At 36.3% G+C, this 13,134-nt stretch overlaps 1 protein-coding gene across 2 annotated transcripts in view; it reads left to right on the forward strand.

Moving 5' to 3' along the window:
• The window catches only part of LOC110964923 (potassium voltage-gated channel subfamily H member 1-like), a 78,625-nt gene that overhangs the window by 49,845 nt on the left and 15,646 nt on the right, over window positions 1–13,134 (forward strand). For both annotated transcript variants that reach the window (XM_051960179.1, XM_022213784.2), the window contains 2 exons: window positions 3,861–4,113; window positions 12,226–12,422. In XM_051960179.1, coding sequence (XP_051816139.1) covers window positions 3,861–4,113; window positions 12,226–12,422 — 450 coding nt within the window. The remainder of the gene's footprint in view (window positions 1–3,860; window positions 4,114–12,225; window positions 12,423–13,134) is intronic.

Below are 13,134 nucleotides of genomic sequence, written 5' to 3' on the forward strand. Positions count from 1 at the left end.
TAAAGCAGCAGGTGAACTCCAAATGTGGCTCATCGGAATTCTTACACTCAGCACCATCGTATTCGTCGATTATGAAAATAAAACCTTATTTTTCTCGAGAAATCATTAGAACTGACACATGGAATTGTTTCTTTTGTCTCTTATAACTTTATTATTTTGTCTAAACTATTTTTAAGGCACATTTTCTGAAAAACAGTCTTAAGAAATGACTTTTTGAAATACTAAATCTAGTTTTACCCATTAGCAGATAGTGACTTAGTTGTAACTTTGACCGTTTCATTTGGCAGAATTATTGCAGTTCAGCTAAATTTGTTGGCTTTCTGACACAGACCTTCTTCTTCATCATTGTCCACATGTTCTTGATGGGTTTAATGCGAACTTTGAAGAGATTCTAGCCTGATTTAGCCATTTCTCTACAGCTTTTGATTTGTGTTGGAGGTTATTGTCTTGTTGGAACATCCTCCTGAATCCAAGATCCAACCTTCTGGTTGATGGCTCTAGGTTTTTATGAAGAATATGGAAGTAATTCTCCTACTTCATTATTCAGTGTGCTTTGTAGAAAGCACAAGATCCACTGGCACCAAAGCATAATACTGCCACCACCATGCTTGATGCTAGATGTCCTGTTCTTGGGGTTAAAGTTGTCGTCTTCTCTCCTCCAAACAGATTGTTGGTCATAGTGGCCAAATAGCTAAATGTTTGTTTCATCTGACCACAGAACTTTCCTCCAGAAGGCCTTTTCTTTGTCCAATATGTTCAGTGTGTATCAAATTGTCCCTTATTTAAATTGAGTGAGGAGTCAGCAGCTGTAGTCAATTATAATCACCCATGAAGAGGTAGTAGACCATGTCGATAAGAATATTTTATTGACACAACTTCCTACGTTGCCAAAACTGATCATTCAAGTTGCTGTATGCTTTTGACTGATTAGATTTTGTCATATATTCAGAACACCTGTATGAATGAAGGTTTCAATGATTTAGTTATAGGAGTCTGGATACTCAAGACTGCAGTGATATACAGGATCTTCACAGGTGTATGTAAGCTTGTGTTCATGGCTTTACATTTCTAAATTAAATAGCACAAGTGTTTTCTTCAGTTTGAGACATGATCCACATTTCTGTCCTGTTCGCATGACAAGTTAACGAGCATTGAATCTGTTAAATCAGGTGGGAAAAGGCTCCAAAACAGACGATGCTGAAAGGTATAGTAATAAAATGTTTGCCAGGCACTTCAGCCAAGGTTTTCTCATTTACTGGTTTGTTTCTGTGTTGTGCAGCCAAAATGAAAAATGGTTAGCTAGTCTCTGAAGAAATCCTGAAAGCTGAAAACCTTTTTTTCTATTAGAAAAACAATTATATTAAAAGGAATAATGGATGTCGTTTGGAGTTGACAGTTGTCCTTGTTAGGGCTGAGTGATGTGTGCACAGGTGTACAGCAGAGCATCTCCTCTGGGGGCAGGTAGTTTAACTTTCACCTAAATATAGCTACAGATGCACAGAAAGCCTGCAGCCAATCGTCTTACACTTGTCTTGTTGTAGTCTGTGAGGAATCCCAGGTCATATCCACCCCCTGTCAAAGGTTTTAGGACACTGTCTCATTCAAATAAAGTAGAACCTGTCCTACAACTTCAGACAGGGGGTGTATTTCATCATATGGATGTGATCAGGGCAGGACTCTGATCATACATGTAAAGTTTCAGTCAGATTGGAGCATGTTCAGGGCATTTACACAGCATTTGAAATTTCATGGCAAAGGATGAAAATTCCAGAGGCCGCCACGGACACGCCCTTTGACTTTGGAAAAAGATTTTAATAACTTTGGATCATTAAGGCCTCCTGTATGTACTGGCCCAATTTGAGGGGAATTGGAGTTTCCCCCTAGGAGGAGTTCGCTCTAGAAAAAATGAAAAATGGGCAAAATCTGACATTCAATGCAAAATAGCTCACTTCCTGTTGGGTTTGGAATGTGGCTGTCACTGACTTTTTTGTTCAGCCTGATGTGCTGCATATGTGTACCAAATTTGGTAGATACACCCCCTGTCAAAAGTTTTAGGACAGGTTTTACTTTATTTGAATGAGAAAGTGTCCTAAAACTTTTGACAGGTCATGTAAGTACCCTCCTGCAGTGGCTCCAAACCTCTGGAGGGAAAAGCCTCGTCGTTTTCATCTTGCAATACCTCGTAGAAGCTGCATTAACCAAACATCACTGCAGTGCTGTCCATCCATTCATAAATGATCCCTCTCGCCTAATTATGGTAACAAGGAAAAGCAAAACATTTTAATTTCAGGGTGCCATATTCACAACTTTGTGGTTAAACCAAAAGAATCGAGCATGAGTAATTTTCCCCCAAGTGACGAGTTCCACATGTACTTCATTAGAAAAAAAAAACATCTGAACCAATCATCTGTAAGTATGTACATCTTAAAGTACATTAAAGTTTGTCGTGTTTGTTGGTTAAACAGACCATGTATATGAAGACTGGGTGTCCCTCCCTCTCTGTAAGGTGTGATAAACACTGGGTATTATTTATCTATGAGGCCAAATCTTTTTTTTTTGTTTATTTAGTCCTCAGCATCACCTCATTGCTGTCTTTTTAATGTGGGCTCTTACCATACATGCTCAAATGACTGGATTACTGTTTTTACTCAGCTTAGAAAATCCAGTTGCTACTTTTTATTGTTGGTTTATGTTTAAACCTACTTCATATTGTTAGTTTCTCTGTTTCACTCTTTGGATTATTGGTTTCTGTGTGTAAATCCATTTCAGATTGTTAGTTTCTCTGTTTAAATCTATTTCACATTGTTGGTTTCTCCAATGAAATGTTTGGAATGTTGGTTGCACTTTTGCATTTATCGGTTTCTGTGGTTAAATCTGCTTTGAATTGTTGCTTTCTCTGTTTAAATCTACTTTGGATTATTGGTTTTTGTGTTTAAATCTACTTCATATTGTTAGTTTCTGTGTTTAAGTCTACTTTGGATTGTTCATTTCTCCATTTAAATGCTTGAATTGTTGGTTGCACTTTTGCATTTACTGGTTTCTGTGTTTAAATCTGCTTCAAATTGTTGCTTTCTGTGTTTGAATCTACTTTGGATTATTGGTTTCTGTGTGTAAATCTATTTCAGATTGTTGCTTTCTCTGTTTAAATCTACTTTGGATTGTTGGTTTCTCCATTTAAATGTTTGGATTGTTGGTTGCACTTTTTCATTTACTGGTTTCTGTCTTTAAATCTGCTTTGAATTGTTGAATTCTCTGTTTAAATCTACTTTGGATTGTTGGTTTCTCTGTTTTAATCTTTGAATTGTCGGTTTCTGTGCTGTGCACTCACATATGTTTTGAATTAATGATATATAAGTGAAGTTGAATTGAATAATTTTGCTCCTGACGCCTGTAAAAACCTGCAGAACAATGTACAGTGTGACTCATTCTTATCCTTTGGGCAGTTTAGTTTCATCTTATTTTGCCTCCGTCTGCTCTGGTTTTCCTTGATTCATTTCTTTTGAAAACCCAAAATAATGTCTTTATAATTTCACTAACTTTACCTTTTAATAACCTTTTGATATCCAAGTTTCCTTTTTGATCATTTCCAGCTTTCTTTCAGTCTGCTTTAAGATGCGCAGTTGTTCATTTTACCATGCAGCTATTTTATTGTAATTTATTACCTTCTTTTTCAAAGGCGCTTTCTGTGTTCCGACATCTTTCATTGTGAGACTCGACTACATTATAAATGAGCCCTTCATACCTCTTTGTAGATTAAATAAAGTTTGAATGAATAAATAAAAACTCTTGGCAGCAGTTTAAGGCTCCTCTGTTACTGAATTACTTCCTGGACATTCATCTCTCTCCTGATTTCTCTCCAGGTGTTGCAGATTTGCCCGAAGGACATGAGAGCGGATATCTGTGTTCATCTCAACCGCAAAGTTTTTAAGGAGCACCCAGCTTTCCGTCTGGCCAGCGACGGCTGTCTGAGAGCTCTGGCGATGGAGTTTCAGACCATCCACTGCGCTCCCGGCGACCTGATCTACCACGCCGGCGAGAGCGTGGACAGCCTCTGTTTCGTGGTGTCGGGGTCACTGGAGGTCATTCAGGATGACGAGGTGGTGGCCATTTTGGGTGAGTTCAGCACGTTTGCTTTTTTAAATCCCAGAAGATCAATTCCCAAAGTGTTGCTGTTTTCTCTCAACACGTGAAGAGAAAATCTGCTTTAATGAGAACTTAGTGTAGTCGCCTGTTTTTAAAAGGGGTTTGACCAAATTGAGTTCTCTGAGCTGGTTTGATAAATACTTAAATACTTTCCTTTACATATTTGAGGTCATTTTTAATAAGAGTCCGTATTTATCAAGCTTCTGAGAGTCACACTGAAAGTACACAGTAAAGAGGGAGCTCGGGGATAAACAAGTTCTTCTCATGCACTGGAAAAAAAATGCCCCTCTCAAAACAAGAAAAAAAATTTAATTTTAAGGAACTTTTAACTTGAAATAAATGAAAAAATCTGCCAATAGAACAAGTGAAAAATGGCTTGGTACAATTTCTTGAAATAAGATGTGATATTTAGATTATTGAGATCTTAAAATTAGTGTTTTAACCCTCCTGTTGTTCTCATTTACGGCACCAAAAAATAAGTTTCCTTGTCTGAAAAAAATCAAAAAATTCAGCAAAAAATTCTCCAAATTTCCAAAATCTTCAGGAGGAAAATTCCTTAAAAGTTTCCCTCGCAAGTCGTATTAAAAAAAAAATCCCCATATTTGACAAGAAATAAATATAAAAAATATAAAAATTGTAAATATTTTCAGAAAATGAATAAAAATCTTCCAAAAATATCTACAGGGATTCCATATATATCAGTAAAAGTTTTTAGTTTTCTTTAAGAACATTCACAAATTTCACTTGATTTTCATAGATTTTTTTGTGAATGTTCTTGGAGAAACTTTTTTTAACAGTTCTTCTTTTCCACCAAAAAAATGTTCAAAAATTTCCACAAAGTTCTTGAAAATGTGGACGTTTTCAGTGTGAAAATATGTATTTTTTTTCACATTTTTAAACTTTTAAACGGGTCAATTATACCTGCAGGACGACAGGAGGGTTAAATTAAGATCATTTCAAGGTATTTAAGCTGCATCGTCTTTAAACAAGTCCCTCCATCTGCTGAAATGTCTTGTTCAGTGAATTTATCTTAAATCAAGTAGGATGAGACATTCTGACTAAAAATAAGACAAACAGACTTGGTAAGATTTGGAGTTTTTGCAGTGTGCTTGCAGTTAAATTTCTTTTGTAAATAAAAAACAAATAATGAATGTGGGAAATTTGTGTGAAACCGGTTTATTTTTCCATTTCAAATGCATAAACATGGCTAAAAATAGACAAAAATAAATTCTGCTGCTGCTCCACAGAACTATAATAAGGAGAATTTAGCACCACGTTGAAGGGGAAGTGATGGTAAACAAGATTAAAAAAAACAGCTTTATTCTTGTTTGCTTCCAAATAAATGCAGAAAACTAAAGCTAAATTGGTGTAATGTTTTGTAAAATGTGCAAATCACATGCTAATGCAACAACTTTATTCTGAATTACACCAACAGGTTCAGCTGAAGCATCATCTATCCTTCATAGCACAGATTTTTTATAACGTTTTAAAACAGGAAGTGACACAAAAGGTGTCTGCAGCAGGAAAGAAAGGTAAAACTAATTGAAAAATGGTTTTGTTTCTTGAGTTCATGAGTTGTAAATGTAGGTCTAGAACTTTTCATAGCTTTAGAAGACATTTTCACATTTTTAGCACTGTAATAAATAGTTATGATAATAATAAAGGAATTTACCATTTGTGTTTGTTTCACCAAAGATGAAGTCGAGGCTTCTCATTCACTGAGATCTGCTGAAGTTCTGGAGACTCTTAAAGGGATAGTTTGCTTTTTTTTTTTTTGGTTGTATGATGTAAATTCACGGTTGATACGCCCCCATGAGAACCTGCACTGAGCTGCTGTGGACGAGATCGGCAACAAAACGGATCGCCACTACCCAAATAAAGCTCGGCTGTGAATGTGTAAAATAATTCCACCACTTCACCTCGCAGCCAGGCAGCCTTTTCTGACGGGAAGCTTTTATATTCAGACTCTGTTGACAAAAGCGGTAATTTCACTTTGCCGAACACACGAACTTCCAGTCTGTTTCTGTGTGATTGTATTCTGGATCCAGGCTAATGTCTTAAAACAGCAAAATCACAAAATGACACAAAGTAACTGATTTACACAGCCGGCAACTCCTGTTTTCTGCAAGGAGAAATTACTGTTTTTGAGTCTGGCGGCTTTGAAGAAAGCACAGAGTGACATAAAAGCTTCAGGTGGTCTGTCGGCAATATCCATATTTCTAATTAGTCGGCCTCTTTTTTGGTGCTTTTGTTGCTGTTTGACTCCCTGTTTAGCTACTGTAGGTAATGTAATGACCGTAGATGAGTGCTGCGTCCATCCTCACTTCAAAGAAACCAAAGCATTAAGCTCTGACGCAAAATATGTAGGTGCAGCTGTAATCATGCCTCTTACAGACATTTCACATTTTAGAAACACAATTGAGCACAATTTTGAACCAAACCAGCCTCCATCGCTGTTCTTATGGAACAGTTTTGCATCAGTGCAGCAAAGTAATTCTCTTAAAATCCTCCTTTTTCTTTGTGTGCAGCAGCACTTTACAAACAGTTTCTGACTGCAGTGAAAGCTGAGCTGTTTGGGGATCGTTTTTCTGCTGAGTGATGAATTCAGGATTTGGACAAGAACTTGTTTGTCAGTGATTCACATTCCTCTCAGTCACACTTTGACTACAGTCTGGTATTTTCAGCTTTATTGGAATCCCTGTCCATCATCTCACCTCCTTTTGGAACCGTTATTGGTATATTATGTTAAGGACATCTATTTAATTACTACAGAATTTTATAAGTATCTATTTTTTTTCTTTCACTGCATCCATTCTCAGGTATAAATATTGCATGAAATTAAAGAAAACATGCAGAAAAGAGCAATTTATATCATAGAATTGATGGAAATGTGTGCAGTTTCAAAATAAAACTGGATTATACAGTATTCTGTGTAGTATATAGTCTCACCTATTATTTCATAGATCTGTTTTTATGGCCTAAATTAGTTTACAAGATGCCTCCGAAAGCTCCACAAGAAAATACACACAAAACAGTGATACAATATTAATTTTAAAACTGCATCCTGAACTGCAGCCGTCGTTTCATAGACGGCGTTTTATTCTTTTTCCTTCTGAGCGAACAGAAAGCCACAACCACGGCTGTGATCTCCTCCTGTGAAGTCCTCAAAGGGCTCAGATCAGTACCTCTGCCACATACTCCTGACAAGGACATTTCCACAACATATGGCTGCAGCTGCCTCCGCCGAGTATTCATAGATTTTTTGGTGGGGAAAAAAAAGCTTCACCAATCTGCTGCTGGGGCCCAAAATAGTGTACGCTGTCTGAAATGGACTTGATGTGTATAAATTCATTTTTGAAAAGAGACAAATTCAACCTGAGCAGACTCTAAATTAACTAACTGTGGTTCGAATGATGGTAATGTTAAGATGTTTCTCTAGTAATGTGTTGAAGAACAAAACAATATTCTGTAGCCAACTCAATTTTGAATCGGAGACAGAAGATGATGGATTTTAAAACGCATTTTTATGAACATTTACATGTTAAAGAGCCACATATTACTGTCAGTGGTTGGTAGAGACCAAAACCAGAGCTAAAAGAGAACAAAATGTCAAACTTTATATGCATACAAACTCAAAACATCTACTTCATAATAATAATAATAATAATAATCTTTATTTATATAGCACTTTTCATACAGCAATTGTAGCACAAAGTGCTTTGCAAACAGACAAATAATTAAAATAAAATGAAAGGAATTATAACCCAAATCCACCCCACCCAGCCCCGAACCCACCCACCCCGCAATCCATACACTGTATTGTTAAAAAGCAACATAAATAAAAGACAATGATAAATCAGGGACATTGTTATACCCAGTATGTACTGAGGAAACGCCAGCTTAAAGGTTTAAAATAGGTAAACACTGGAGGTTAGTTTAAAGTGTAAAATAAATAAATAAAAATAAATGAATTAAATAAAATAAATCCATAAATAGATCAGTAAAATCATCAAGAGCTTTAAAAACCAATAAAAGAATCTTAAAATCTATCCTAAAAGAAACGGTTAGCCAATGCACAGACCTTAAAATCGGTGTAATATGGGCTCTCTTTCTGGTCCCCGTTAGCATCCATGCAGCTGAATTCTGTAGGAGCTGAAGATGGGAGATTTCTTTAAGGGAGACAAGATGTTAATGCTATGTCCACAGCTTGTTTCTGCTGAACTCAAGTGGTCTAAAGTTTGTCAATGTGAGTCGATTTGACTCCTAGAAACTCTTTTCTGCATATCAAAGGTAGGATAAACAGGAGTAAGCTGCAGTTATCGGACACAGACTACAAAGTAAGCATCTCTTTTTGCATACAAACTTATATTTACTGTTTACATGAGTTATATGCAGGGTTAGGTATTAGTTTAGACAAGAAACAAGAAATATTTTTGTTGTAATATGTGAAAGAATAAGCCAGTAACATATAGGTCAACCAGCAGTAATTCTAGCCGGCCTATAAGCTAACTAGCTGAGTCTATGTTATGCTATATTAGCTAGCTTTAGCACTGCCTAGCTAGCTTGAATTCTTAGCTAGCATCGGGCTATGTGTTGGTGATATTTGGTGATTGAAAGTATTTTTATGTCAGAAATTTAAACATCAATATTAATGATGTTGAAATAAGTTGTAACTGTAATTTTTTAGCATTTGTCAAACAGCTATCAAAATCTATAAAGATTTCTGAGTATGTTTTCTAGGTCACAGTTGGATGTTATCTGGGTTTGCATATTTATGTGAGAGTTGAAGTCAAGTTCATCTCATGCATAAGTAAGTAAGCGAGTTTATTTATATAGCACCTTATCGTAAGCAGAGGGGGCTCAAAGTGGTTTACAGACAAATGTAAAAAAAATAAGCATTAGCAATAAAATAAAATACTCAGAACAGAGACAAGTTGGATAACAGTCGTGTAATAAAGACAAGAGCTGAGAAAAATGAAAGGATGTGAGATAAAGGAGGCAATAAAACAGAAAAAGCTTATTTAAAATGAGGGATTTAAAATGCAGACAAATACTTAAAATAAACAGTCTTCCACTTACTCTTAAAATGACTGCATAGTTTTCTTATTAATTAAAATGATTCCAGTCTGCCTTAAAATGGTTTAATATAAATCTACCATTTCCAGAAATATTCAGGCAAGATTAATATTTTTTTCCTTTATTTTCTTTATTTATTTGAACATAACAGTGTATAATAACACAAGGTTGTAGTAAATACGCTGCAACCTTGTCCCACACATAAAAGAAAAACGTACAGGGATACAGATGTAGAAAAAAAACAATATAATGAAACAAAGACAACAATAGCTTAATACTGGCTGGGTTACACCTACCCTGAAGTGCTACTTTTCTTTTTTTTAGAAAAGTACTTTTTAGGAATAGCCTGTCTTAAAGTGCATATAGTTAAAGTGCCTGTTTTTAAATTGTCTGTTTTTAAAGTATCTGAATTTTTCAGTGTAATACAGGAAGTCCCGCCCTGCAAGCTGACAGGATTGGCTCTTTGGATTTGTGACATATGAAACCCCAGAATTCTGAATCTGTAGTTTTGAGGCTGTCATTGGTTGGCTGCAGTTTAAAGTTAGAAACACCCAGTGATGACTGCTTATTTTGCCCATGAAATAAAGCATCATATTGAGTACGTTAACACGGAAGAAAACTTAAAATTCCCGCATGCATTTCTACAATAGATACCAATTCCTCTCCCTGATTTTATTGATGCTTTTAGTAGATCCAGTCAGGTGCGTACAGCGGATAAATTGAGGCCTGTAGCAGTAGATGACATCCTACTCGACCTGATAAAACTGTGTGAACTCTGATCCATGCCCTAACATCGCCAGCATCCTCCTCTGGTCTGTCGTTCTTCCTCTGCTGCATTCCTTCACTTTGTGTTCTTGTTAAAGCCCACAGAATGTTTTCTTTTTAAATGATTGATCCGGTGAATAATGGATGGCGTACTCCTGCAGGCCCAGCGACCACATCCCGGCTGTGTTTTTTTTGGGTCAATACCCTGCTATCGGTTACTCTTTGCGTAAATCAATATCCTGCCAGGGTGATAGCATTGACCCGGATGGAGACTGCAATGGGGCCTGAAGTGATAAACAAGTTGCTGCTATGAATCAGATCTCATTAGCTTAATGGCACCGCGGAACAGAAACAACACGTGGAGTACAACACGGAACATCTAATCTACTGATACGTACCGCTCCGTGGCTCGTCTAGATATCAGTGATGGTTTGATGAATGCTTTTGCAACGTGAGTGTTCTATTTTTACAGGCCGCATGCCGTTTTAGATGTCAAACAGCGAGTCGGAGAAATAATGAGGTGTTTTGAGCCACGTAAAGCCACATTTATGAATCTTTTCTGTCCCCTAAAATTGTTGGAAGCTGCTGATTTAAATGATTTTTACACTGAGTCATAGTTTTCCGTTGGTCACAGTTGCCTTTTGGTCACGTTGAGACTAGAAATAGGACTGTACATGAGTCATGAGCAAATGTACTTTGCACTGTTGAGGTAGCAGTTTATTATTAAGCACCATTTATAAAAGGGCTGACAGCTACAGTTCATAGCTTTACTGATGTTAATAAATGATTTATTAATGTTTATAAAGCAGCTGTAAGTTATTAACTTGAATATGTTTCAAGTTGTGAAAAGAAACTCCTCAAGTGTGGCACTTTTCTTTGTGGTTTTTAGCTTTAAATCATCCGAAACTCCCTTTTAAAAGAATGTCTGATTAAAAAGTTAGTGTTTTGGTTGAAAAGAGATCCAGATGTCATGCAAGAGGGGGATTTTTCATAACCTGGCAACCTGAAATGTGTGCCAACAAGTAGTTACAGCGACTTTTCATACATGAACACTGACACAATGTGCATTTTTTTGATATAAATCAGTGTTTAGGACATCTTACTGTGCATTAAACTGCACGTAATGTAGGATTCAGTTGAAGAAGCACATTTTTAACTTGTTTTTTTGAAGGGCAAATGTTCAGTTTTTGTATCACTGCAACATGTATATTTGGATTTTCCCATATCATTGATACTACTGACTTGTGACACATATTTTTGCAGTTTAATGACACTGATTCTTTTACTTAAATGAAAAGCTACAACTTTTGGATGTACAGGTTGCAAAAACTCACCTTCACCAATTAAACCACTATTTCTGGAAAACAGCTGCAGCCAATCTGGAACAAAATCCATTTATTTACAGATTGGTGCCATCAATAGCTACAGACATGAGGGCTTATTAAGAAGTGATAAAGCAATGGGTATTAGTGTCATTACCGGAGAGAAAAACAAGATTACTTTTTCTGGCAGCACTAAGTTTAACCTTCTTATTTATTATTTATGATCTGTGTAAGCATTCAATGAATAGATATAGCACCTTACAGTGTAGTTGTATGTGGTAGACTGTATGGCTTTAAGGACATATTTATCAATATACAGAACTTTTAACAGCTATAATAACACTAAAGGGGCGTTAAAGTAATGGTTACGGTTTTGTGATCGCTTGTATTCTAATATTCACTTGATATTCTAATCGGTAGGAGTAATTGGCCCAATGATTTAATATTTATTTAATGATGTGTGTGGTGTGTTGGATAGCTGTATATTATTGCCGTTCAATTTTTGGTTATATGAATTAAATTGTTAATGAAGTAATTTTGTTCGGGGATTAAATAAGTTTTGTCTTCTTCCCACTCCCTTTCCAACATGTATGATTTGTAAATTTATGTGATGCCTTGTTTTAGCTGCGGTTTTATTTTGAATAAGCTGCATCGGCTGTCTGTTAATTTCGTGTTCGAAATAAATTTCATTTCATAGATGCAGAAAAAAAAACCAATATGCTGGTAAAAATATGAGCGTTGTTTACAATCTACCAACTCAAAATTCGTCCTTGACGGCTTGTCACGGTGTAGAAATTATTTTAAATTTACAGTTTTGCGAATTTGCAATGTGCAGTTGATTTGAATTTTGAACTGGAGCCTCTGGAGGCCACATGTTTGACACGCCTACTTTACATGGCGTCCTCCCGTCTCTCTGCAGGTAAGGGAGATGTTTTCGGGGATGTTTTCTGGAAGGAGGTGACTCTGGCTCAGGCCTGCGCCAACGTCCGAGCTCTGACCTACTGCGACCTGCACGTCATCAAACGCGACGCTCTGCAGAAGGTTCTGGAGTTCTACACGGCGTTCTCCAACCACTTCTCCAGAAACCTGCTGCTCACCTACAACCTGAGGAAGAGGGTGAGTGACTCCTTAGTTCGCCCCGAGAAAAGCCGTCATACGCTTCAGAATGTGTTAATAAATCACGGTAGCTGCTGGTTTATTTAACACGCCTGCAGACAACATATTAGAAAAGTCTCAGAAGTCAACACAGTTCATCAGCAACACAAACTACACAAAATGACCCTCTCAAAACAAGAAAAAAAAGCTTATTTCAAGGAACTTTTACCTTTGAAGAAGTGAAAAAAATCAATCTGCCAATAGAACTGAAAAATGTCTTTGTAAGATTTCTTGAAATAAGATGTGATATTTAGAATTTTGAGATCTCAAAATTAGCTTTGAACACTTATTTTAAGCTTCATTTTACCAGGATTGTCAGGCTTCGGTGTCTTAAAATAAGCCTGACATGCTAAAAAAGCAGTTTTTCACTCAAAAATGGATTTTCCCTTTTATGTAAAATCCTAATTTGAGATGTCTTAACCCTCCTGCTGTCTTCATTAACGGGCACCAAAAAATATTGTTTCCTCGTCTAAAAAAAAAAATTCCCCAAATTTCTGAAAATTTGCAAAACCTTCATGAAAAAAATTCCAATAATTCCTTAAAAGTTTTATTTTAACGCATGCACTCAATAATAAAATATTTGGCTGCAAGACTAAAATATGCATTAATCTCATAAAGTGTTGACACCCATTCTGTGGAGTTCAACAATGAGAATAAATGCAGACAAAAGGAA

Source organism: Acanthochromis polyacanthus, chromosome 15 (assembly GCF_021347895.1).
Source record: "Acanthochromis polyacanthus isolate Apoly-LR-REF ecotype Palm Island chromosome 15, KAUST_Apoly_ChrSc, whole genome shotgun sequence".
NCBI lineage: Eukaryota > Metazoa > Chordata > Actinopteri > Pomacentridae > Acanthochromis > Acanthochromis polyacanthus.